Source organism: Pelobates fuscus, chromosome 4, assembly GCF_036172605.1.
Source record: "Pelobates fuscus isolate aPelFus1 chromosome 4, aPelFus1.pri, whole genome shotgun sequence".
Taxonomy (NCBI): domain Eukaryota; kingdom Metazoa; phylum Chordata; class Amphibia; order Anura; family Pelobatidae; genus Pelobates; species Pelobates fuscus.
The window spans coordinates 202,037,011-202,064,634 of record NC_086320.1 but is presented as its reverse complement, the minus strand read 5'-3'; the positions used below and the strand labels follow the sequence as shown (position 1 = coordinate 202,064,634).

General features: G+C 43.9%; 2 protein-coding genes across 2 annotated transcripts in view; both read left to right on the top strand.

The window, feature by feature from the left end:
• Positions 1–27,624, top strand: part of OTULINL (OTU deubiquitinase with linear linkage specificity like) — a 394,233-nt gene that overhangs the window by 137,690 nt on the left and 228,919 nt on the right. The window lies entirely within an intron of this gene.
• The window catches only part of SLC6A3 (solute carrier family 6 member 3), a 162,540-nt gene that overhangs the window by 69,958 nt on the left and 64,958 nt on the right, over positions 1–27,624 (top strand). The window contains exon 4 of the mRNA XM_063450566.1: positions 8,417–8,654. Within this exon, the coding sequence (XP_063306636.1) occupies positions 8,417–8,654 (238 nt within the window). The remainder of the gene's footprint in view (positions 1–8,416; positions 8,655–27,624) is intronic.

Sequence of the window (27,624 nt, the reverse complement as noted above, 5' to 3'; positions counted from 1 at the left end):
TATGGTGCGGTGTAAGTGACAAAGACCTATAAGTGGAGCGCTCAAACACATATATGGCTTACCAAACGTTATTCCGTTCAATAGTGCAGTATAAAGTACATGTCAAAAAATACAAGAAAAAAATACAAGATAGTGCAGATGGTATATAAAGTGGCAGTGCAATAATAGCAATGATATCGTAGTGAACTTGTACACTCACATTTTAAGGAGCCTGTATATGGAAACACTGGCTCCGTATTGCGGCTTGTGTGCTTATTATGGTAGCACCACCTGTAACGGATCACCTGGCACCCCGACTTGGTACCTCCGTTAATGGATGCTCCTAGTGCTTCCTGAGGACTCCAAGCTCTCTGGCAGACACCACAATCACCGAATCCGAGAAACCTTTAAATTCTCCCAAGCATATGAATGCTGTAGACCATTGAATAGGAACCATACGAATAGGCTTGTACTCCTAGCAGTCAACTGGAACAGCATACAATAAATCCTTCCCCCAATAATGAGACGACACATCACTTTGAGGGTAAAACAGGAACTCTGGACTGGCTCATCCAGCCTGGCTTTTATTTCCAACTCACACATACAGGCCACACCCAGGGGGAGGCATAAAAGAACCAATGACATAGATGTTACCTCCCACACATCCCCTCCCCTTAGTGTGACACATAATCCCATTATGCATACAGTGTAAAATATACTTTTACACAACTTCCATAACTTTAAAACCATACAACACATTCACATAAAAATACATATCCACAATCAATCCATCCAGGGGAACAACATATTAATAAATGGCATGAATCCGACCAGGGGTTCAAAAGTTACTAAAAGTATCTTTTGTTCCTTTCTGGCTGGCAGAAAAACATCCCCACAATGCACCCTGGTTTCCTCCCTTCTGCCCTGGAGTTAATTGGAGAAGTAATCCAATTACCCAGGACTAAAGGCAGACTCCATTAACCACATGGTTGCAAAACAACATAAAACACTTTAAAATACATAAAGTCACATTTACACATAACACACAGACATTTCACCTATCCCCAGATAGCTGGGATCTGCATGCACAAAACTACCGAATAGCGCGCAGATCCTACTCACACAGTACAATTGCCATGGAGCTAAAGTCTTTCCCATAGTCTTTCATTATATGAATAGGCTCCATGGTATGGCTATCTGGGGTATCACATTCCCATAAAGTCTGGTCCATAGTCCAAAGGCAAGAGGCGGGCAATCAGCCCCCTCCAAGGACACGTGGCGAGGTCGGTTTCGCCACACTTCTCCCCTTTACCCCCCAGACTAACAGGGTACTTGACCTCCTGCCGGTCAGTGCCCTTGTTAGTCCAGCAGCCCACCCACAAGACAGAAACAGCAGAGCAGCCCACCCACAATAAACAGTTACTACACCTGGGTGAGGGAGAATCTTGTCCAGGTTCAGGTGCCTCACCACGGCTGTGTGGGGGACTGGTAGGCTGCCTTGGTAGGTTGCTGAGGGGGCAGAGACCAGCGGTACTCTGTCCTGTTGCCAGCACTACCACGGGAGTAGTCTGGTTGAAGCCTGGTTGCTGGAGACCGACTGTCTCCCCTTTAAATACACCGCTCTGCTGCTGGAGACCGACTGTCTCCCCTTGAGTTACACCGCTCTGCTGCTGGAGACCGACTGTCTCCCCTTTGGCTAAACAGCCCTGTCGTGGGGGGGCAGGACCGACCGTCCCTACCCCCTGTGCTGGAAGTGCAGAGACCACTGTCCCATCTGCACAGGTGTGGGGCTTACAGTCTCCCCCTGGTACATTAAGCTGCCGCTGGGGAGAGGTGGTAACCAGCTCCTCTCCCATTAGAACACTCTGCCGCTGGGGAATGGAGACTGGGCTCTCTATTCCCTGTACATTAATGATCCGCCGCTGGGGAGAGGTGGTAACAATCTCCTCTCCCATACATACTTCCCGTCTCTGCGGAGGGAGACCGACTGTCTCTCCTCCCAGCACAGAGTCCTGCTGAGGGGGAATGGAGACTGGGCTCCCAATTCCCAACAAATCGCACTGCCGCTGGGGAGGGAGGACGGCCCCTTCAGCTCCCTGTAACTTGGGCGCAGAGACCACGGTCCCATCTGCGCTGGTGTGGGGCTTACTGTCTCCCCTTGGTGAGCTGCGCTGCCACTGGGGAGAGGGAATAACAAACTCCTCTCCCTTACACACCTTCAGCCGCTGGGGAGAGGGGATAACAGGCTCCTCTCCCTGCACCGTAGACTGCCGCTGGGGAGCAAGAACGGCACTTTCAGCTCCCTGTAACGCACACTGCCGCTGGGGATCTGGGCCGACTGCCCAGCATCCCTGTAGGGCCGGTAGAGAGACCGCAGTCCCATCTCCACCTGCCATCTGTGGGTCTTCCCAGGACCAATCCGTGAGGCCCCTCAACATTTGTGAGTAAGGGCCACCTGCTTCCCCACCTGGCAACTCTGGCTGCTGCTGGGGATCTGGGCCGGCTGCCCAGCATCCCGGTGGGCCCGGTGGAGAGACCTTGGTCCCATCTCTACCTGCCTGTTGTGGTTCCTCACAGGACCAGTCTATGAGGACCCCCACTTCGGGTTCCTCCCGCCGCCTCAGGGAAAGACGGCTAACCTCCTCGGATGCAGCCTCTACTCGGCTGCTGTAACGCTCCTGCTGCTGAGCATACTTCCTCTCTTTTGCCAACCGGAATTCTCGGTCCAGCCTTGTGTTTCGCTCAGCCATGACCTGGTTCCAGATCACCCGGCGTGTCTCCATGGGTATATCATCCCCATACTCGGCCACTCGCTGCCTCACCTCGGCCAGCCAATCATCTCCAGAGCCAGAACCTTCCATACTTGTCTGCTCCCAGGGGCGCTGCACGACTGCTAGCGTTGCCCTCAATTTGTAAATCCAAACAGTGTCTCTGAGCTGCTTTACCTCACACTAGGACGCCATCCCACCGCTGCCACCAATGTAACGGATCGCCTGGCACCCCGACTTGGTACCTCCGTTAATGGATGCTCCTAGTGCTTCCTGAGGACTCCAAGCTCTCTGGCAGACACCACAATCACCGAATCCGAGAAACCTTTAAATTCTCCCAAGCATATGAATGCTGTAGACCATTGAATAGGAACCATACGAATAGGCTTGTACTCCTAGCAGTCAACTGGAACAGCATACAATAAATCCTTCCCCCAATAATGAGACGACACATCACTTTGAGGGTAAAACAGGAACTCTGGACTGGCTCATCCAGCCTGGCTTTTATTTCCAACTCACACATACAGGCCACACCCAGGGGGAGGCATAAAAGAACCAATGACATAGATGTTACCTCCCACACATCCCCTCCCCTTAGTGTGACACATAATCCCATTATGCATACAGTGTAAAATATACTTTTACACAACTTCCATAACTTTAAAACCATACAACACATTCACATAAAAATACATATCCACAATCAATCCATCCAGGGGAACAACATATTAATAAATGGCATGAATCCGACCAGGGGTTCAAAAGTTACTAAAAGTATCTTTTGTTCCTTTCTGGCTGGCAGAAAAACATCCCCACAATGCACCCTGGTTTCCTCCCTTCTGCCCTGGAGTTAATTGGAGAAGTAATCCAATTACCCAGGACTAAAGGCAGACTCCATTAACCACATGGTTGCAAAACAACATAAAACACTTTAAAATACATAAAGTCACATTTACACATAACACACAGACATTTCACCTATCCCCAGATAGCTGGGATCTGCACGCACAAAACTACCGAATAGCGCGCAGATCCTACTCACACAGTACAATTGCCATGGAGCTAAAGTCTTTCCCATAGTCTTTCATTATATGAATAGGCTCCATGGTATGGCTATCTGGGGTATCACATTCCCATAAAGTCTGGTCCATAGTCCAAAGGCAAGAGGCGGGCAATCAGCCCCCTCCAAGGACACGTGGCGAGGTCGGTTTCGCCACACCACCCTTCTACTTCGGCTTGGAATAATTCTCAAAGACATAAAAGAGAATGGGCCAATGTGTAAATTTGGCAATGGAAGAACACAGGTATGAGTAAATAAATGTGGTGCTCACCTGGTCCTGAGCCTATGGGTCCCTGCTCTAGGTATATACATTTTGTACCAATTCAAATGGGGATGGCACTACCCCTATGAAGATTCCTTGAAGCTCCAAAAAAGGACTTGAGTAGAATTTAAAAAGTAACACATTTATTGAAAATAAAAACAAAATGAATGTCTTGTAAAAAAGTCCTCAATAAACTTCCTTTAAAATGGCCAATACGCGTTTCACTCTCAAAATAGAGCTTCTTCAGTCAGCTGCCATGCCTGAGACATTTCTCAAGTTCTATCTTGTGATCAGAGCTATCAAGAGGGTGCAGCCAGTTCTCAGGTAAGGGACCAAGTTGAGCATTGAAGCTCTGTGGAATGGTTTGGACCTCCTCTAGCACACAACATTACAGATATGTGACACAAGGGCTAATTGCCTGAGTGCTCTAACAGCTCCCTTATGGAAAATGGTACTTCCTGCTAGTGCTCAAAGGAAGCTAAGGTGAAGTTGCAGCACTGGAGAAGAATGCTTTTGCCAGACCCCAGGAAAGTTGTACTTGGCAAAATGTATGAAAACAGGAGTGAAGCTAGAAACTAACATATACCTTTATTTTTATAATACATGCAGGCAGAGACGGCTCTCTAATTAGGCGATTTAGGCGGCCGCCTAAGGCCTCGCGCTTGCTGGGGCCTCGCGGCCGCCTAAATCGCCTTAGGGCAGATTGAACTGTCTGGTCCTCGGTCTATGACCGAGGACCCGACAGTGAGAGGGGGCCCGGCGGCTTGCCCAGTATGCCGCCGGGTGGCCCCTCCACATGGTCTGCCCACAGGGAGAGCCAGCCTCTGATCTGCAGCTCCGCCGAGTGCAGAGCTGCAGATCACTTACTGTGGTTCTCGCAAGCACACAGAGCATTGCCGCGGGTTACCACGGCAACGCTCTTATAGGCGCTCGCAAGAACAAGGTCTGCAGCTCTCGCTGAGCTGCAGATTGAAAAGTCATCCCACTGGACCACCAGGGAATTCTATTTTACAAATAAGGTATTTAATTGTGTGGAGGCTTGTCACAGCCTCCACACACACTGCCCTCCCACCCCACTGTCCTGCCCCAAAACTGCCCTCTCCCCCCAACTGCCCTAAAACTGCCCTCCCACCCCTCACTGCACTGCCCCAAAACTGCCCTCCCACCCCTCACTGCACTGCCCCAAAACTGCCCTCCCACCCCTCACTGCACTGCCCCAAAACTGCCCCCCCACCCCCACTGCCCCAGAACTGCCCTCCCACCCCTCACTGCCCTGCCCCAAAACTACCCCCACCCCCACTGCCCCAGAACTGCCCTCCCATCCCTTACTGCCCTGCCCCCAAACTGCCCTCCCACCCCTCACTGCCCTGCCCCAAAACTGCCCCCCACCCCCACTGCCTCAGAACTGCCCTCCCACCCCCACTGCCCTGTCCCCAACACTGCCCTACCACTCCCACTGCCCCAAAACTGCCATCCCACCCCCACTAAGCCAAAACTGCCCTCCCACCCCCACTGCCCCAACATTTCCCTCTCACCCCCACTGCCCCAACATTTCCCTCTCACCCCCACTGCCCCAACATTTCCCTCTCACCCCCACTGACCCAAATCTGCCCTCCCACCCCCACTGCCCTAAAACTTCCCACCCACCCACCCACACTGCCCCAACACTGCCCTCCCACCCACCCACACTGCCCCAACACTGCCCTCCCATCCACACTGCCCTCCCACCCACACTGCCACAAAACTGCCCTACCACCCCTACTGCCCTGTCCCCAACACTGCCCTCCCACTGCCCTGCCCCCAAAATGCCCCCCCACCCCCACTGCACCAAAACTGCCCTCCCACCCCCACTGCCAAAACACTGCCCTCCCACCCCCACTGCCCTGTCCCCAACACTGCCCTCCCAGCCCCCACTGCCCTGCCCAAACACTGACCTCCCACCCCCACTGCCCCAACACTGCCCTGCCCCAACACTGCCCTCCCACCCCCACACTGCCCTGCCAGTCATATACCCTACCCCCCACACTGCCCTGCCAGTCATATACCCTACCCCCCACACTGCCCTGCCCACCCCATACACTGCACCCACATTGCCCTGCCACCCACATTGCCTGCCCCCGACACTGCCCTGCCCACCACATACACTGCACCTACATTTCCCTGTCAGCCACATACCCTGCCCCATATACATTTCCACCACATGCACTGACCACTACATGCACTGACCCCCACATACACTGACCACCACTTACACTGCCCCCACACTGATGACCACCACATACACTGACAAACACACTGACAACCACATACCCTACCCCCAACACTGATCACAGCATACACTGCCCCAGTGCCCCCCACACTGATGACCACACTGACAACCACATACACTGCCCCCCACACTGACGATCACACTGACCACCACATACACTGCCCCCCACACTGACAGTGTATGTGGTGGTCAGTGTGATCGTCAGTGTGGGGGGCAGTGTATGTGGTTGTCAGTGTGGTCATCAGTGTGGGGGGCAGTGTATGCTGTGATCAGTGTTGGGGGTAGGGTATGTGGTTGTCAGTGTGTTTGTCAGTGTGGGGTGTTTTTCTACAGTCACTCCTTCCACACACTGCCCCTGCACACACTGTCACCCTTTTCAACAATGCCTCCCACACTCTCACCTACCCACCGTCCCAATTCCACACACATACAGCCACACCCACACTGTCACCCCCACATGCTGTCATGCCCCCTACACCCAGCCTCGCTCACATTAACCTCTCCTAATCTTGTTGCTCTCACCCTCTCCAGCCATACCACAATTACCTGCTCTCGCTATTCCACACTCACCCTATCACATTAACTTCTCCTATCCTGTCACTCATCCTGCCTAGACATGCCACACTCACCCTGTCACATAACCCTCCCTCATCCTGTCACTCACTTCCCCTTGCCCTGGTACGCTTTCTCCTTCAACCGTGCCATACTCACCCCAACAGTGAATACAGAGAGTAAATCTCTGTATCCAGTGCTGCAAGCCTGTCGTTCAATATAACAACAGCTTATTATACACACGATATGTTTTTTAAAGGGAAACTCCAGTGCCAGGAAAACTATCCGTTTTCCTGGCACTGGAGGGTCCCTCTCCCTCCCACCCCCCAATCCCCGGTTACTGAAGGGGTGAAAACGATGTCCCTCGTCGCTGTCTCCGCCTCCGCGACGCTCCTCCTCTTCATTGCGTCGGCCGGTGGGCGAGACTGATCTCGCCCACCGGCCGAGGGGACAGGTGGGCGAGATCAGTCTCGCCCACCGCGCATGCGGCATTGCCGCGCATGCGCATTACCTCTCCCCATAGGAAAGCATTGAAAAATCATTTCAATGCTTTCCTACAGAGTTTTGAGCGACGCTGGAGGTCCTCACACTAGAACCCAGGAAGTGACCTCTAGTGGCTGTCTAATAGACAGCCACTAGAGGTGGAGTTAACCCTGCAATGTAATTATTGCAGTTTATAAAAAACTGCAATAATTACACTTGCAGGGTTAAGAGTAGTGGGAGTTGGCACCCAGACCACTCCAATGAGCAGAAGTGGTCTGGGTGCCTAGAGTGTCCCTTTAACTATGTGTTTTAGTGGGGGCCTCTTGTTTGAGTTTCGCCTAAGGCCTCATAAAGTCTAGAGCCGCCACTGCATGCAGGTATTTAGGTTATGTGTATGGCATACAGTCTGTTTGGGTGTCCCAGTATGTATCTATGTGTGTGTCTGAAAGTCTTTGTCTGTCGTTTTGTGTTTGTCTGGCAATGTATGTTTGTATCTGTCATGTCTGTGTGTGCCTGTGTGCATGTCTGACAGTGTAAGTGTCTGTGTGTATCTCTGTGTATTGTAATGAATATATTTGTGTGTCTGTGAGTATGTATCTGTGTGTCTGAAAACATGTGTCAAGGAGGGCCAAGTCAGTTGACCCAGTACAGGAAGCTTTTCTTTTGATTTGAAGGTATTGCACAACAGTAAATTTTGAGTACGCATCTATATCTATCTGTCTGTCTACCTGTCTATCTATCTGTGTGTTCTAATATCAAAATAACTTGAATATTTTAGTGTGCAATGATAAGAAGTATGCAAACAAAAAAACAAACAAACCTGTATTGTTATTGAAAATAAATAGTAAGCTTTCATTCTCTTATTAGCGGCTGTTGTATGGTTTGTTTAACTAAAATAAAAAATATGTATCCTGTGGTTGAAATCTCCATTTAAGAAAGGAAATACCAAATTTTTGTTTGAATTTTAATAAAATAGTAAAAGAAAATATATAAAATAAGTCCGTAAAACAAAGCTTTATTCTTTATTTTTCTTTTCCTAACAGGGGTTGGTTTTACCGTCATCTTGATCTCCCTATATGTCGGATTCTTTTACATTGTAATAATAGCCTGGGCTATTCATTACCTGTTCTCCTCATTCACTTCTGAGCTGCCTTGGATCCATTGTAACAACTCTTGGAATAGTCCCAACTGTTCAGAGATAAATTATAATATATTCAATGATCTAAACAGTTCATATGTCGGCGATCCTTACATGGCCACACCTGCTGCAGAATACTTTGAGTAAGTACATACAAAACATATGTTTTAATATGCATTGGAGTTATTTGTCTCACATTTCTGAGACATCTGACAGCTTTATCCAAAAATCTGGATATTATTTTATTACTCTGCAACAGAGTGCAACATTGCTGTGCCTGTCCCTATCTTTTAGCCACCTATTTCTCTCTAGTATCTGTCAGCACCCTGTCTCACAGTTGCTGTTCCATATACGGGTTTTACTGTGCTTTGTCAGTTGCTTTCCCCAAACCCACATAAACAGATACCTCCCAAGTGTCCCTATTAGGAGGGATAGTCCCTCTTTTCTGTCTCAACAACGATAATACTCTTATGTGTATCTTATAATACTATAATTGTACTCTTATAATTTTCAATAAACGTGTTTAGAAATCAGTCCGTGTTAATTAAATATTGTATTCTTGTTCCAATTTACATTTTAATTGCATGAACTGTTATTAGTAAGTCATCTACAAGTTCTCAGAACAGCCTGGCCCCTAGCCACACCGCCACTCACACCTTTACAATGATATTGTCCTCTTTTGTACTTTTGAAATGTTGGGTGTTATGTTCACACAGCTGTATAGTCCCACAATTCAGCTCACCCTACACAGTAGTGATGTACCGAACTGTTCGCTGGCGAATAGTTCCTGGCGAACATAGCCTGTTCGCGTTCGCCACGGCGGGCGAACACATGCGCGGTTCGATCCGCCCCCTATTCGTCATCAGTGAGTAAACTTTGACCCTGTGCCTCACGGTCTGCAGACACGTTCCAGCCAATCAGGAGCAGACCCTCCCTTCCAGACCCTCCCACCTCCTGTACAGCATCCATTTTAGATTCATTCTGAAGCTGCATTCTTAGATAGAGGAGGGAAAGTGTAGCTGCTGCTCATTTGATAGGGAAATTGATAGCTAGGCTAGGGTATTCAGTGTCCACTACAGTCCTGAAAGACTCATCTGATCTCTGCTGTAAGGACAGCACCCCAAAAAGGCCTTTTTAGGGCTAGAACATGTCTGCTTTTTTTTTTTTTTCTGTGTAATGTAATTGCAGTTGCCTGCCTGCCAGCTTCTGTGTCAGGCTCACAGAGGATACTGTGCCCACTTGCCCAGTGCCACAGAGCTTAAGCTTGCAGTTTTCACTGTAATAGATTGAATAGCAGTTAGTTGTCTGCAAGCGTCTGGGTGTCAGGCCTTCAGCGTGTACTCTGCCAACCTCTGCAAGTGCACTTTGCTCGTTATTCTTTTTCACTTCACTAGGGACACTTTACTGCACTATGGGCACTTAGACCCACTCTTTGTCTTGCACAGTGTTATTCCTAGCCAGCATCTGTGATGGGAAATCAGGCAGTCATCTAAACGTTTAGATTGAGCTTTAGCTTAGAACACCCTTGAAGGTGTTTAAGGAGGTTAGGGCTAGTTTAGAGGATTCTTCTTAGACCTCTCTGAGTCTTTATAGCCCTTCTACCTATCCAGCATTTCTGGAAACTGGCTGTGTGTCTGTGATGCATTTAACTTTATATCACCTTATTGACACTTTATCACTCCGGTCTCCATAATCTCTGCCTATACCCATCTATTTAGAGGGAATTTCCTTGCCCCTGAAAATATTAAATAATAGGTAATAGTATTACCATTATTACACAATTAGCCACTATAGGGGAATGAGTATAGTATCCCTTTATTTATAAATGATACAATAAAGACTTTTGTCCATTACTCAATTTACTTTAACAAAGGGTACTAACCACGGTATTAGGAAGCATTACTCTGCTTTCCCTTTCTCCCTCTATTATACACCTATGCTCACTAGGATTTGTAGGTATCACTTTATTATAGTTGTCTAACCTTTTCCTATGCCAGTTTTAGATCTCCTTCTTGGGAGATTTTTTCTTTTTTCAGTTTATTAGCATACTTTCCGGGACCCTTGGTGTTGTACGTGGCTGGGTGGACAAGGAACGGACATGGATAGCTTGGTATCCAACCTTGCGCAAATGGAGAGTTTGCGGTTGTGCAAATGGACTGTTTGCGGTTGTTTGCGGTGCGTTAAATGGGAGTTTGGTCTGTCACTGTGAAGCGGGCGTAACCCTTACACTACCTGATCGATACAACATCATACAGTAGGTCCCCCCCCTCATTATTTTTATGGCCCCCACCCATCGCTCACAGGTGGGGGCGGGCAGGAGGACAGTAGGACCTCCCCCCATTGTGATTTATGGCCCCCACCCACCGCGCAGGGGTGGGGGCCGGGAGGGAGGACAGTAGCCCCTTATCCTTATTTACTGAATATTCCCCATGTATAACAATGTTTGGCATTTAGTGAATATTCCCTATTCTGGGTCTCTGAGGACAGGTGTCAATCCATATCTGCCAAGTGGCCCTATGTAGGGGGAACAGTCCCTATTCTGCTCTGTCAGTGTGTATAAGGGGCTCTGAGGACAGGTGTCAATCCATATCTGCCAAGTGACCCTATGTAGGGGGAACAGTCTCTATTCTGCTCTGTGTCAGTGTGTATCATGGTCTCTGAGGACAGGTGTCAATCCATATCTGCCAAGTGACCATATGTAAGGGGGACAGTCTCTATTCTGCTCTGTGTCAGTGTGTATCATGGTCTCTGAGGACAGGTGTCAATCCATATCTGCCAAGTGACCATATGTAGAGGGAACAGTCCCTATTCTGCTCTGTGTCAGTGTGTATCAGGGTCCCTGAGGACAGGTGTCAATCCATATCTGCCAAGTGACCCTATGTAGGGGGAACAGTCCCTATTCTGCTCTGTGTCAGTGTGTATCAGGGTCTCTGAGTACAGGTGTCAATCCATATCTGCCAAGTGACCCTATGTAGGGGGAACTGTCCCTATTCTGCTCTGTGTCAGTGTGTATCAGGGATCCTTAGGATAGGTGTCAATCCATATCTGCCAAGTGACCCTATGTAGGGGGAACAGTCCCTATTCTTCTCTGTGTCAGTGTGTATCAGGGTCTCTGAGGACAGGTGTCAATCCATATCTGCCAAGTGACCCTATGTAGGGGGAACTGTCCCTATTCTGCTCTGTGTCAGTGTGTATCAGGGATCCTTAGGATAGGTGTCAATCCATATCTGCCAAGTGACCCTATGTAGGGGGAATAGTCCCTATTCTGTCCGGGTGTCAGTGTGTATCAGGGTCTCTGAGGACAGGTGTCAATCCATATCTGCCAAGTGACCCTATGTAGAGGGAACAGTCCCTATTCTGCTCTGTGTCAGTGTGTATCAGGGGCTCTGAGGACAGGTGTCAATCCATATGTCAAGGTGTCAATATGTCATATGTCAGGTGTCAATCCATATCCATTGTGATTTAGGAATATTAGGTGATTTATGCCCTTTATGGATTAAAACCAGACTCTGCATCAACTGTGTAATTTTCCATAGGAGTTTTGTCATGGATCCCCCTCCGGCATGCCACAGTCCAGGTGTTAGTCCCCTTTAAACAACTTTTCCGGGGCGTGGCCTGGATCTCACCGAGAGCAGTCGCATGCCTGCGGTGCTCCCGAGTAATAACGGCAATATATGCAGAATAACCGATCCACACGACGACAAACCGTCTACTACTCAGCCCCTACGTTCAGAGACGACATGGGGAAAAGAAACAAAAAATTAAAAACTCACCCTGAGGACGGATCCCGGAAAATAGGCGATCTTTTCCAAGCGAGGCCTAAACCCAAAATGGCTGCAACCCCAGAGCCACAAAGCTCATCCTCGGAAGAGGAATCAATGGATGCACCGGATCCCATACCGGAGGCTTCAGACCCCGTCCTGGGCCTGTCTCTGGGTGACCTGAGAGCTCCGGCCACCAAGGGAGACATCCTGAGCATACTGCAGAACCTGCGCACCCTGTTCCGCTCAGACATGGCGATTTTGCAGGAGGAAGTAACAACCGTCACAGGCAGAGTGAGGGTTGCCGAGGAGGGCATCGCCGATATGGCACAACGCCACCAAACAGAGGAGAAGCTAATACACCTCCAGTCCTCACACCATGCACTACAGGCCCGGCTTGACGGCCTAGACGATGCAAGACGCCGCCCCAACATCAAAATCAGAGGCATCGCCGACTCCATCGACGACAATGAATTGCCACATTTTATCCGACGCCTCCTAGCTGCCATACTCAACCCCAAGCAGGCGAAAACCGTGCAAGTGGAGGGCGTACACAGACTCTCCAAATCACCAAGAGCCCCAGTGGAGGCCTCACGCGATGTCCTTCTCCGCTTACAATCAACCCGGGACAAAATGGCGGTAATTGCAGCGCTCGGCAACCAGAGCCCCTACCGATTCGAGGACATGCAGCTTACTTTCCTGCAAGACCTATGCAGGGCTACCCTGAACTGGAGACGGTCCGTGCAACGAGTTACCACGACCCTCAGAGCGGCTGGAGTCGGGTACCGATGGGGCCCATTCACGTTAATAGTCACGAAGGGAACGACAACCTACCGACTGACATCACCAGAAGACTCGGGCTCTTTCCTCAGCAAACTGGGAATCCCAACACCAGACTCCACCAACCCGACTCCTAACTGCTCCTGGGACGTCCCCAACATAGTCCCATTTGTGCCGCGCTCTGCTGCTGACACAGGCTGAAGCACAGGGACATGCAAGATAAAGTCATCTGGTCCTGGGATCATCGGACTCTAAGAGACTATAAAACACTAGTATTATTCTAACACTCTTATCTTTTAATCTTGTTTTGTTTTATTTCCCTTGCATTTAGTGAGATAGTCATGTGTTAAACACAATAGTTAATTCAACCTGTACGCAGGACAGATTCCCATTCCCCATTACAGCTGCAGGCGGTACTCCCCCCCCCCCTCCCCCCCCCCCCTCCCCCCCCCCCCCCCCCCAACGAATACAAAAAGCGCAACCAATAGGCCTGAGACTGCACAACAGCTTGCCACTCTCCTCACATAACCATGAGGGAATGACAGTACACCCCACATAAGCCATCGATCAGTGCCCCATTAGACTTACCACTACAGCCGATGCCTATTCATACAGCTAGCAAACAGCGGCAGCCAGGGGTGCCAACCCACTCCTACCAAGGAGGTAAGCCATCATCTCACCCGGCCTAGGACCGTGCATACATTCTCTCCCCCCCATAACATCACACAAACACGGCTATTATCTCGGGCATAAACCCTAGGCCCGATCACCAACTGATGACAAGACACTAAATAGCATACAGAATACCTTTAACTATAATTGTTTCGTTTTGACACTGCATTTTTTTTTTTTAAAATTTGTATTTTTTTTTCTCACATTAAGTTTGTATTATATAATTTCACAATGCTCTTACAAGAAATGATTATGAAAAAAAATGTGCAAGCAATCCTCATGCCATGCTCATGGTACATTATGTTTCTGTATCCGCGCTTGAGACTGCTGTTGTGGCACTCTAAATAAAATAAAGAATTAAAAAAAAAAAAAAAAACTTTTCCATCACTATTGTGGCCAGAAAGAGTCCCTGTGGGTTTTAAAAAAATCGCCTGCCGATTGAAGTCAATGGCGGTTCGCCCGGTTCGCCTGTTTGCGAACGTTTGCGGAAGTTCGCGTCCGCCGTTCGCAAATCGAAAATTTTGTGTTCGCGACATCACTACCACAGTTATATTAATATTACTAGTTATAAAGTGCAAAAATGTATCACAATAATGTACAATGTATTTTCTGTCCACGGGTAATATTCTCCCATAGATGTATTGCCTCATAACCCAGAATTACTCTCTGGGATTACCTATTTTTCTCAGGGTAGTGAAAAGGGGTGATTTCAGGCAGACGGGTTTGCCTTTGCTATATGCACACGCAATAGGGGCTTCAGGTTACACTGAGATGTGTGAGTCACAGCTTTACTGCCAAATGTAACGCAGAACTGGCTGATGGTTTAACACACTGGTGTCCTGCTGGCCTATTTCTATTACTATACTCTAACAAGTGATGAGTAAGAGAAGACTGCTACTACTGATCGAAGCATATTAAAGGACCACTATAGTGCCAGGAAAACATACTAGTTTTCCTAGCACTATAGGGTCTCTAGGTCCCCCCACGCTCTGGGCCCCCCTCCCGACAGGCTCTAGGGGGCGGAAGGGGTTAAATCTTACCTGTTTTTCCCCGCCGGGCTCCCTCGGCGCGGGGAACTCTCCTCCTCCTTTTCGCCGTCATCGGCTGAATGCACATGCGCGGCAAGAGCAGTGCGCGCATTCAGCCAGTCCATAGGAAAGCATTCTCTATGCTTTCCTATGGACGCTGGAGTCTTCTCACTGTGAAAATCACAGTGAGAAGCGCGGAAGCGCCTCTAGCGGCTGTCAATGCGACAGCCACTAGAGGCTGGATTAACCCGTAGGTAAACATAGCAGTTTCTCTGTAAACAACTGCTTGTTTACAGCATAAAGGGTTAAACCTAGATGGACCTGGCACCCAGACTACTTCATTAAGCTCGGGTGGATGTGTTTTTTTCTACCATGTAATTAACATGTTAATTACATGTTACTTCTCTGGGAAGTTTACTCACTTAAGTAAACTTTATTTTGTTTTCTGTGATGATAATGTAGTACAGATTAATGTAGTACAGATTTTTTTAAATTCCCTTCCACATCTCTTGTCCACACCCAGACTTTCTCCATCCCCTTCTTAGCTCCGAGCCTGCACATGCTCTCTAATCTTGGGAGAATGCTAAAATCAAATGCCTCTCCATGTGAAGCATTTGAATGGACTTTACATGGCAAGCAGTGACTTTGGATGAGGGTGTGGAAACCAGTGAGGGGAGCTGTGTCATGTGTTGGATTCCAGTGAAGTTTTTTTTTTATATATATGTTTATAAGAAGGGACCTAATTGCTAATGCCCATTAGGGGACTGTAAATGAAAAATAAATATATATATATATATATATATATATATATATATATATATATATATATATATATATATATATATATATATATATATATACATACATGTATATATTTGGAGTAGCCATTTTACATATGTTATTATATGGGTCACCCTTCAGGGTACAAAATGATTACGTATGTGATTCTTAACAGTAATATTTCTCAAAACAGAATTATTAGAAATATTCTTAATTTCCTTAATTGCACTGAAAAGTAAAAGTAATCGTCACATAGCTAGAGAAAGATAAATATTTAAAAGGATGGACAAACAGATACATGGTTTGCAAGCATGGGCAGGCATATAGGTTGATCTATAGATAGACAGAAGAATAACATTATTTAGCAGATTAAAGCACAAGGTCATGTTGGTTCATGGTTCATGTAATTTATGAATTTTGTAATGCTCATTATCTTACAGAAAAGTTTTGGCCATGTTGCTGAAAAATATAGGAAGTACTTTATCTACTATTTACTGCATTGTGCTTATCAATACTAATCATCGTTTTATCTTGTCATGCATTCTTAGCCTTTGTTAAACTTTCAACTGTATATAAGACCTTCATATTTTTTTTATTACATTTAATAATTCATAGACTGTATAATTGAAAAGACTATATGTGTATTACAATATAACACTAGTAGAACAGTAAAGCAATGTACTTAAACATACATTTTTCTACCTTGAAAAATCGCAGAATTTCTCTGTTGAATTTAAAGGAACACTATAGTCACCTAAATTACTTTAGCTAAATAAAGCAGTTTTAGTGTATAGATCATTCCCCTGCAATTTCACTGCTCAATTCACTGTCATTTATGAGTTAACCCCTTAAGGACAGAGCTTCAGAAGCTTGTCTTTCACTTTATGACAACGGCGTTTTTTGCATTTTTTGCTGTTTGCGTTCAACTGCAATTTGCATTTTACTAATTTATTGCACCGACACATATTATATATCGTTTTTTAAAGGGACAGAAAGGGCTTTAATTTGATGTAACACACATATATATAAATGGTTATTTATTATAAAAAAATACATAAATATGCAAAAAAAAAAAATTTGTGTGTGTTTTTTTTACAGTTTTTGCAATAATAATGTGTTCATAATTAGTGCAGGTTAAGGAAAGTAATTAAAAATAAATTCATTTAGTTGTCCTGATTTACAGAATATATAATGTGTCTGGGATTTTCAGTTTTTTTTGGTAGTTACAGGTCACAAAGCACAAGGAGTAAAATAAACTTTTAATATGGAGCGATTTTAGAATTTGGTATGTTTGTCTTGTAAGCTTAATAGCCATAAAATAAAACAAAATTGTCACACAAAAGTATATATTTATAGAAAGAACATATCACAGGATATTTACCTATGGTTGTTTTGACACTTTCTACGTAGCCATTTCACCGCAAACCTCTGCTAAATATTGGAGTAAAATTGTGTTTTATTTAGTTTTTGGCACACAAACTTATAACAAAGAACTTCTCATGTGTATTTTGTAAAGTTGGTGTGTGCTATTCCTGTACAAAGTTTTATTTTGTGTTCAGTTACATCTGCTGAGTAAAATGACACCCCCATTGTATGTCTTTGGCACTATTTCATGAAGCTACAGTGCCATATATGAGACCTGTCCTTTTCAGTATTCACAGTAGAATTTTGAGAGACGGATTTAATGAGCCTATGCTTCCATTTGGGGTATTATACCAGTTTAACTGTTCAAAAAAAAACCCACAAAGGCCTACCATTTGTAAAAGTAGACACTCCAGGGTATCTCATAAGATGCATATTGTGCCTTAACATGCCCCCATTATTTCGCCAATAAATGCCAAAGTATGTGGTAAAGAATTTTGTGCATTTTTTACATATGGATTGCATTTTTGCTGGGTATTTTGTATTTTTAACATGTGCCACTAAGTTCAAACCCCCCAAATTATGTTCAGCTAAGTCTTCTGAGTAAAAGGACACCCCCATTGTATGTCTTTGGCACTATTTCGTGAAGCTACAGTGCCATATAGGAGACCTGTCCTTTTCAGTACTCACAGTAGAATTTTGAGAGACGGATTTAATGAGCCTATGCTTCCGGTTGGGCTATTATAACAGTTTGACTGTTCAAAAAAAACCCACAAAGGCCTACCATTTGTAAAAGTAGACACTCCAGGGTATCTCATAAGGTGCATATTGTGCCTTAACATGCCCCCATTATTTCACCAATAAATGCCAAAGTATGTGGTAAAAAAGAATTTTGTGCGTTTTTTACATATGGATTGCATTTTTGCTGGGCATTTTGTATTTTTAACATGTGCCACTAAGTTCAAACCCCCCAAATTATGTTCAGCTAAGTCTTCTGAGTAAAAGGACACCCCCATTGTATGTCTTTGGCACTATTTCGGGAAGCTAAAGTGCCATATAGGAGACCAAGCCATTTCAGTTTTTAACCGAACTTTGAATTTTGACGCTGGGCCTATGTGCAATTTCCAAGCATCTTAGCAGGTTTTAAATTCAAACTATCCCACAAAGGCCTACCATTTCTTAAAGTAGATACCCCAGGGTATTTCAAAAGGTATATTCTAAACCTTAGTGTAGGATAATTTTTTTGTTGGTTTGTACCAAGTCTAGTTGCAATTAGCATTTTTTCTGCCTTTTTGACACACACTTGGAGATGTTACTGTATATTTTGCTATCCTTATGTGTGCTACGGCAGTATAACACCTACCATGTTGCTCAGCTATGTCATCTTAGTGATACAATAACCCCATGTGTACCTTTTTCAGAGTTATGTGGATGTTGAAGGGGCACATTGGCGACCAAGTCATATCAGTTTTTACCGAACTTTGAATTTTGACGCTGGTCTATGTGCAATTTCCAAGCATCTTAGCAGGCTTTAAATTCAAACTACCCCACAAAGGCCTACCATTTCTTAAAGTAGATACCCCAGGGTATTTCAAAAGGTATATTCTAAACCTTGGTGTAGGATAATTTTTTTTGTTGGTTTGTACCAAGTCTAGTTGCAATTAGCATTGTTTCTGCCTTTTTGACACACACTTGGAGATGTTACTGTATATTTTGCTATCCTTATGTGTGATAAGGTAGTGTAACACCTAATATGTTGCTCAGCTATGTCATGTTAGTGCAACGATAACCCAATGTGTACCTTTCTCAGGGTTATGTGGATGTTGAAGGGGCACATTGGAGAAACACCACTTCCATATTTTTCAAAAGTGGATGCTGGGCCCAAGTCTCATTGTAGCAGCTCAGGACTGCAAATTGCCTCTCAAAGGCCACTTATATTTTTAAGTATAGGCAGCTCATCAATTCAAATTATGAACAAGTGCATACTACTTGCTGTGAAAAGGGGGAATAGTTGGGGTAAACTGCATCCCGGGCAAAGCTGTCATGGATTCCGAAACCAAAACACAGACAGACCACAAAGAGAGAGAACACAGAGAGAAACTTGTAATACCGGTCCTTAGAATGGCCGGGCTATACAAGCAGAGAATTGTCAAGGTACAAGCCGAGGTCAAAGGAGTAAAGAGAAACGGAACAACGATAGGACAAGCCGAGGTCAAGGATCAGAGAAGACAGGATAAGTGGGAGACAAAGCCAAGATTCGGTTACCAATCAGACAGATAACTAAAAAAAAATCACAACCCAAAACTGGTCTACTTATTCGGCTTGGGTGTGAAAAAATTTAAAACAGTGGCCAATGCATAGGCCGGGCTGAGAGGGGCAATCGGGGCAGTAATAGCTGGTCTCAACTCTTACGCCCCTCTTGTAACACACCCTGCACCTTTTCTGGGGGTTTTGTTTTTTAGGGGTTGGTGGAATCTTAAAGCAGAAGTGACCTGCCTCCATTCTTCTGCTAGGCTCCACTGATGGTCTCCTTGTGTGGCACTCAAGTAGCCCAGTAATGAGGTTAAACTGGAACGAAAGAAAGGATATATTCAGGCCAGCATTTGCCTTTTTGAAAATGACAAATGCATTGTGTATTGCCATCTGCATCAGGTATATGCCCACTTTTTTATACCATGCCCTGGTCTTACGCATGATCAAATACGGCTGCATCAGTTGATCGGACAGGTCAACGCCCCCCATATGCCGATTATATTGCCGTATGCAGACTGGCACTCGTTTGCATTCCTCTCTGCCACGAACTGCGACCCTCTGAGTGTTTTCACCATGAATGGTGGTTACGATGAAAACATCCTTTTTGTCCCTGTATTTGAGTGCCAGCAGTTCATTCTGGCAGAGAGCTGCTGTTTCCCCCCTTTTCATTTTTTTGTTTGCCAGAGCCTTTGGGAAACCTGTGCGAGTCTTTCGAATAGTGCCACGGTCTCGAAGCAGTATAACATTTGTAAGAGTGGGATGCTGTTATAAAAGTTATCGATGTACAGGTGATAACCGTAGTTAAGTAAGGGCATTATTAAGTCCCAGACAATTTTCCCACTTGTCCCTACTATATCTGGGCAACCTGGGGGATCAAGGTGGCTATCCCTTCCTTCGTATACACGGAAGGTGTATACGTAGCCACTGCCACTTTCACACAGCTTATACAATTTGATCCCATATCGGGATCTTTTGGATGGGATATATTGTTTAAATCCCAGTCTTCCCTTGAACTTCATCAGGGACTCATCAATGGAAATGTTTTTATTGGGGTATATATAGTGGCAAATTTATGGTTAAAGTGGGCAATTAAAGGGCGGATTTTATATAGAAGATCATACTGCGGATCACCTTTTGGGGGGCACTTGCTATTATCACTAAAGTGCATAAACCGCAGTATGTCTTCATATCTTTCCCTCGGCATTGTCTCGGCAAAAATGGGGGTATTGCAAATGGGATGTTTGGACCAATACATCCTAATTGCGGGCTTTTTAATTAACCCCATTAACATGGTCAGTGCCCAGAATTTTTTAAATTCTGGCACACTGGTTGGGTTCCATCTCTCTTTCCTGGAGATAAGAGAGTCTGGATTGCGTGCCAGATATTGCTCCGCATAGAGATTAGTCTGGGTGACTATCTCCCCAAAAATCTCATCCCCCAAGAACAGCTGCATAACATCCAGCGCACTATAGCCAGACAGGTCAGCCTGTATGCCAGGATTGGCTGTAAACACTGGGATGTCTGGGGAAAAATTATTAGGGGGTACCCAGTCATCTGCGTCATGTTCAGCATTAGGGGAATCGGCGATTTCCCCTGATGGTCCTGCAGTATTTGGCACATAGTCCCCTGCGTCCCCTGCGTCACTCTCTGAGGCAGTGTCTGTCGCCTCTGAGTCGGCCGCTAACAGGGCATAAGCCTCCTCTGCACTATACTTCCTGAACATTGTTAAATACAGTTAACAAAGCTAACAAAACTTTAACTAAATAATTTTATTTTTTTATTTTTTTTATTCCCTAATTCCCACTAAATTCCACCCACCCAAGTAACTAAATCATACACTAATAAAATCAAATAATAAAATTTAACCCCGCAGGGTTAAAAAAAAACCAAAAACTTAACCCTTGAAAGTAAAAAAAAAAAAATATCACAGTAAAGTACTGTGACCTGTATATTGATCACTGCTAGCAGTGATCAAACAGCAGGGAAAGGGTTAATTTTTTTTTTATACAGGGGAAAGGGATTGGGAACTTATTAAAACCTTTGACTATTCTTCTGGGACACAATGTTGCACCGATCCGTCTCTCTCCACTTCACAAACCCACACGAGGTGGAGGGAGGCGGATCAGATATCCCAGCAGTATTGTGATCCCTGTGACTGGCTGTCACAGCGATCACATGGGCTGGGATATCCGGATTTGCTGCTGCTGGTCTGCCCCTGACTCGGAGGGACCCAGCAACAGCATTAACCCCGCGATCGCCGGCACTGCGCGATCGCGGCGTTAATTTTAACGCGTGACGGATGAGGTCCGTCACTCGTCATTAACGCATTCCCCTGAGTGACGGACCTCGTCCGTCACTCGTCCTTAAGGGGTTAAATCACTGTTTCTGTTTATGCAGCCCTAGCCACACCTCCCCTGGCTATGATTGACAGAGCCTGCATGAAAAAAACAAACTGGTTTCACTTTCAAACAGATGTAATTTAACTTAACCCCTTAAGGACTGGACTGTTTTTGCGATGTTGTACATTTGCGACCAGGCCTCTTTTTACACTTTTGTGGTGTTTGTGTTTAGCTGTAATTTTCCGCTCTCTCATTTACTGTTTCTATACAAATTATATGTTTTTTTTCAGGACAAAAAAAGGCTTTCTTTACATACCATTATTTATATAATCTCATGTAATTTAATTTAAAAAAAATAAAAAAATATGATGAAAAAAATACATGTTTTTTGACTTTTACTTGAAAAATCTTTTACTCATCTACAAAAGCGAATAAAAAAAACTGCTAAATAGATTCGAAATTTTGTCCTGAGTTTTAAAATATCCAGTGTTTACATGCCTTTTTGCTTTTTTTGCAAGTTATAGGGCTATAGGTACAAGTAGGATATTGTGGTTTCAAAACATACATTTTTTCAAATTTATCAATAGTGACATTGTAACACTATTATCTGTCAAAATTCTCTGAATAACACCCGACATGTACATATTTTTTTTAAAGTAGACAACCCAGGGTATTCAATATGGGGTATGTCCAGTCTATTTTAGTAGCCACCTAGTCGCAAACACTGGCCAAAGTTAGCGTTCATATTTGTTTGTGTGTGAAAAAGTAAAAAACTAAATTGAACGCTAATTTTGGCCAGTGTTTGTGACTAAGTGGCTACTAAAAAAGACTGGACATACCCCATTTGCAATACCTTGGGTTGTCTTCTTTTGCAAATGGTATGCCATCATGGGCGTAATTCTCATTCCTGGGCTACCATACGCTCTCAAAGGCAACGTAACCAACCTGGCCATTTTCAATGTAAAAATATTTGACCCATATATTTGACCCTGTAACTTTCAAAAACGCTATAAAACCTGTACATGGGGGTACTGTTAAACTCGGGAGACTTTGCTGAACACAAATATTAGTGTTTCAAAACAGGAAAACGTATCACAACAATTATATCATCAGTAAAAGTGCTGTTTGTGTGTGAAAAATGTGAAAAAAGTCACTTTCACTGACAATATCATTGCTGTGATAGGTTTTACTGTTTGGAATCACTAATATTTGTGTTCAGCAAAGTCTCCCGAGTAAAACGGTACCCCCCATGTACAGGTTTTAGGGTGTCATAGAAAGTTACAGGGTAAAATACAGTGCTAGCAAATTAAATTCTCTGCAATTTCGGCAGGTCCCTCAAATTGCAATCAATAAAATAACTTAATTATGTAAAAAATATTACATAAATACGAACATAGAATTTAAATATATATGCACATTTATATATTTGAAGTCTATGTGTATATTTATATAATTATTTATGTAATTTTGTATTTAAACAAATGTATATTTCGTATTATTTTTATTTATTTATATATACATAGATATATATATACAATTTCATTCAAGTGTATTTTGATATAAATGTATATATTTTAATATCAAAATACAGTTAGAATAAAATTTCATATAGATATATAATTTTTTTAAAATGTTTTATTATTTAAAAAAAATTAATTTAATTTAATTTACTTATTATTTGTATTTTATAATAATATATATACAATATATATAGTTATTATATATATTATATATATATATATGTGTGTAATTTAATTATAAGTGTATTTTTATACATATTAATATAAAAATACACTTAGCATGACATTATATATATGATATATAGACATATATAATTATTTTTTTATTAACATTAATTTTATTTTATTTTTATGATTTTACAGTTGCAGGGAGACTGCCTGTCAGCACAAACAGTCCCCCTGCAGGCAGAAACATGGACACCTATTGTGACCATGTGGTCGCCCTGTTGAGCGATCACATGGCCCCAGGGGTCCTAATTCGCCATGGGGAGACTGTCTGGGCTGCAGGCAGTCTCCCCACACTGGGAGCACCGCCGATCGCCGCCGGGGGAACGACGGCGATCGGGTAAGTACATCTTAAAGTTAGGACGGTTCAGGACCGTCATCGTTCGGCAATGCAAAAATGCCGATGACGGTCCTGAACCGTCCTAAGTCCTTAAGGGGTTAAATAAGTGTATCTCAATCTCTAAATTTAACTTTAATCACATACAGGAGGCTCTTGCAGGGTCTAGCAAGCTATTAACATAGCAGGGGATAAGAAAATCTTAATTAAACAGAACTTGCAATAAGGAAAGCCTAAATAGGGCTCTCTTTACAGGAAGTGTTTATGGAAGGCTGTGCAAGTCACATGCAGGGAGGTGTGACTAGGGTTCATAAACAAAGGGATTTAACTCCTAAATGGCAGAGGATTGAGCAGTGAGGCTGCAGGGGCATGTTCTATACACCAAAACTGCTTTATTAAGCTAAAGTTGTTCAGGTGACTACAGTGTCCCTTTAAACTATTATAAAGAGTTATAGGACAATATAAGTAAATTAACAGGATAGACCCTCAGCTACAACTCTGGAAAGCAGAAGCATTATATGGATGATGAGGTGGTTGGATTGTGAGCTTATCAAAGTGACCATACGTTTGCCAAGCCTCCTTTACATGATCTTATAATTAAAGGGTTTCTCAAACCAGAAAACAGTGTTCTAAGAAAACACTAGTTTTGGCCAGAGTAACCCTTCCTATTTTGGCCCACTTACCACAAAAAAACAAAAAAATGAAATGTCTAAAACCCATTTCTGTCTCAATGTGGAGAAACGCCATTCTCTTCCATTGATGTCACTCCACCTCTCTGGAGGGTGCAGATGTCAGAGAGGTGAGTTAATGGAAAGGCATTGGTGGTAGGGAGCTGTGGCCGTGCCACCATGGGCTGTCTGTTCTTAGCATGCTATGCATCATTATGACAGATGCCAAAAAATGCAAAGAACTGACATTAATATATTAAATAGGTTTGGCATGTTAGTCACATACTTAGACATCAACGTAACAGGCACTATCCTTGGACCTCTTTTATTTTACAAACTGTGATCCATCTAACCCCTATGCCTCGACATATAATACAGCTCTAAATAGAGCACCACAAGAGGAGGGCAAATATAGATCCAAAATATGAGATATGACAGTACTTCGCAGGTGGGCTAGATCATTGACTGATTCAATGTGGCTCCCCCTAAATATTTTCAAAACAAATTGTTATACCATACATTATTATGATCTGCTGAATACTTACATCTATCTTCTCTCCGTACTCCCACCTCTGATGCTCGCCTTCAAGATTTCTCGAGGGCTGCACCGTTCCTGTGGAACTCGCTTCCCTCCTCCGTTAGATGTTCACCCAGTCTCCACTCCTTCAAAAAATCGTTAAAAACCCACTTCTTCATAAAAGCGTATCAATTAAACTGTTAATAGCTCCCAACTGATTCCTCTTCTGCAACTGTCACTAGTCTAATACTATCCTTACCTTTTTGTGTCATTTTACCCCACTCCCTCTAGCATGTAAGCTCATTGAGCAGGGCCCTCAACCCCTCTGTTCCTCTGTGTCCAACTTGTCTGGTTACAACTACATGTCTGTTCGTCCACCCATTGTAAAGCGCTGCGGAATTTGATGGTGCTCTATAAATATCATAATAATAATAATAAAAATAATTACAATTAATTTTAAATATATGAATTAATTGATATCTGTTAATAAATCACACAACCCTGTGTAGACAACATGCCTACTAGTTTGAAACAGACCTGGTATCTATTTTACAAAGTTTAAATGCCTGTCAAATATGTTGAACAGAAAAATGCCATTTGCATTGGCAGGTGAGAGCAAAATCTAAATTTTTACACTTGTTTGACAATCTGTTCTTATTACATATGTTAGCTGATAAACATCTTGGGTGTAATCTTTAACACCTTGTTTTCAAAGATATGGTCTCAAAGCTAACTCATGCTCAGTTATCAAAGCCAAACAGCTTATCATCAGCACCTCAAAAGGACTTTCTCCACCTCTCTAAATCAGACATAATAGCAAACATGAGGGAGCTACACATCAAAACCCAGTGACACTCGCAACATCTGTTTCAGCAAATAATTAGCACAACAAAAGCACATCTCTCTGCACATAATAGACCAGATGTCAGAAGAAGCTCCAATAGTTTGGACATAAGACTGATGCTGCCATTCCTACAAACATGTTTAGTGAACAAACCTAAAGCGGAGTCTGTGTTTACAAAATGAGTTGATAAGAGATCATAAATTAGTAGCAGAGTGATACAATAAAGCATGTTTATTCAATGCTCACCTCAACCTTACAACACATGTTGTTTTATAGTTGAGTGACTTTGCCACAATGCCACTAACTGGTCTGTATGTACAACAAAAAACATGCAGCCCCAACCTGACATCACTAGTTTTCCATCAGTATCAAGTAGTAGCAGGTGGAGAGGGAAGAGGAAACTCTTAGCTAGTCCCGACTTGCAACCTAAGAGATTTGCTATTTGAGATCCGGTGCAACCTAAGAGATTTTCTATTTGAGTAAAGATGTTCAGAGCATCAGCTCAGGAGTAGTTGTCATGAAACAAGCTATTCCTTCTAACAGCTGAGAGAACAGCCCCTCTTGAATGTAAGAAAGGCTTGACAGGTTGTGGTGGTAGGAGACTCGGGGAATTATGAGCAAACTGAAAAAAAAGGACCTCCAAAGTAGTATTTCCTGATATATAACCTGTTCCTTAGAAATGCAGGGAGTTTAATTCATGGCTAATGTCATGGTGTAGGAAAAATTATTTTGGCTTCTTAGAGCACAGGTCATACAATCTTTATAACTACGATGGATTGCACCTAAACGGAAGAGGGTCTGCTGTGCTGTGGGACAGGATGGCTAGAAGGTTGGATGATATTTTAGATTAGTGGAAGGGGGGTATGGACACAAAAATCTTCAAAATAGACAGTACAGAATGGAGATAGGCTTTAACTCCGCAAAGGGGGTGGAGATAGGGGAAGAACAAGATCAGAACAGTGCAGGTATGTAATAGTAATAAAAAATCACATAACGTACAAGACACTCATGATAATAATAAATACATGCTTACTAATGCAAGGAGCCTAAATAGAATGGGGAAACTAGAGGCAATAGTACGCACCAAGCAATGTGATATAATAGACATAATGGAAACACATGACTGGGCAGTTAACTTAAATGGTTACACATTATTTAGGAAGGATAGAAAAAAGGTAGCGGGGTATTTTTGTATATCAACCATAAGCTAAAACCAAATACTAAGAAAATTGAACATGAGGAGGAAAAAGCTTTGTGGGTAAATGTCTGCTGGGAAAAAATAAGGGATATCAATTACTAGTTGGAATATAAACCACTTCATGTTAAAATGGATTAGGAAGAACAGCTGTTAGAGCAAAAGTTGCACATCTGGGTAACACTTGAATTATTGGAGATTTAAATTACTCGGACATAAATTGGCACGGAGGACTAGTTCAGCAAGGGGAAGTATAGATCAGGGTGTTGTAGTGTATGTGGTCATTGGTGTTTCTCATAGTTCTGTTCTGGGACTGCTTCTATTTAACATACTTATAAATTAATATGAATTTAAATTTAAAGGTAAAATAGCAGAACTTTAAAATGTATCTAAATCAGCTATGCTTTCAGCTTGGCTACTCTGGCCCAGATTTGAAATTCACCTTTAATTCACCATGAATTCTCAATTTAGTGCACAACATTGCAAGACTTCTCTGTATAGCAAGCATGTCAAATTCAGTCTAGCACGGGCCAAATAAACAAGGTTTAAGTTTATGTGGGCCGCAAAAAAACGTAGGTTTATTTTGAAAAGTACAGTATATAAAAAAACAGCACCCCCCTCTACTAAACCACAGAACTCCCCTCTACTAAATCCCAGTTCCCCTCTCTACTAAGTCCCATCACCCCAGCCAACAAGCCGACTCCACTCACATTGGCGCTGCCAGTATGCAACTACGGAGTCTGGCCTCTGGTATACCCCAAATGGCGCCGTCCGCACCCTGTGCCAAAGTGAAACTTCACGCTACTTCTTGAAACCCTGTGAAGGTGGAGCA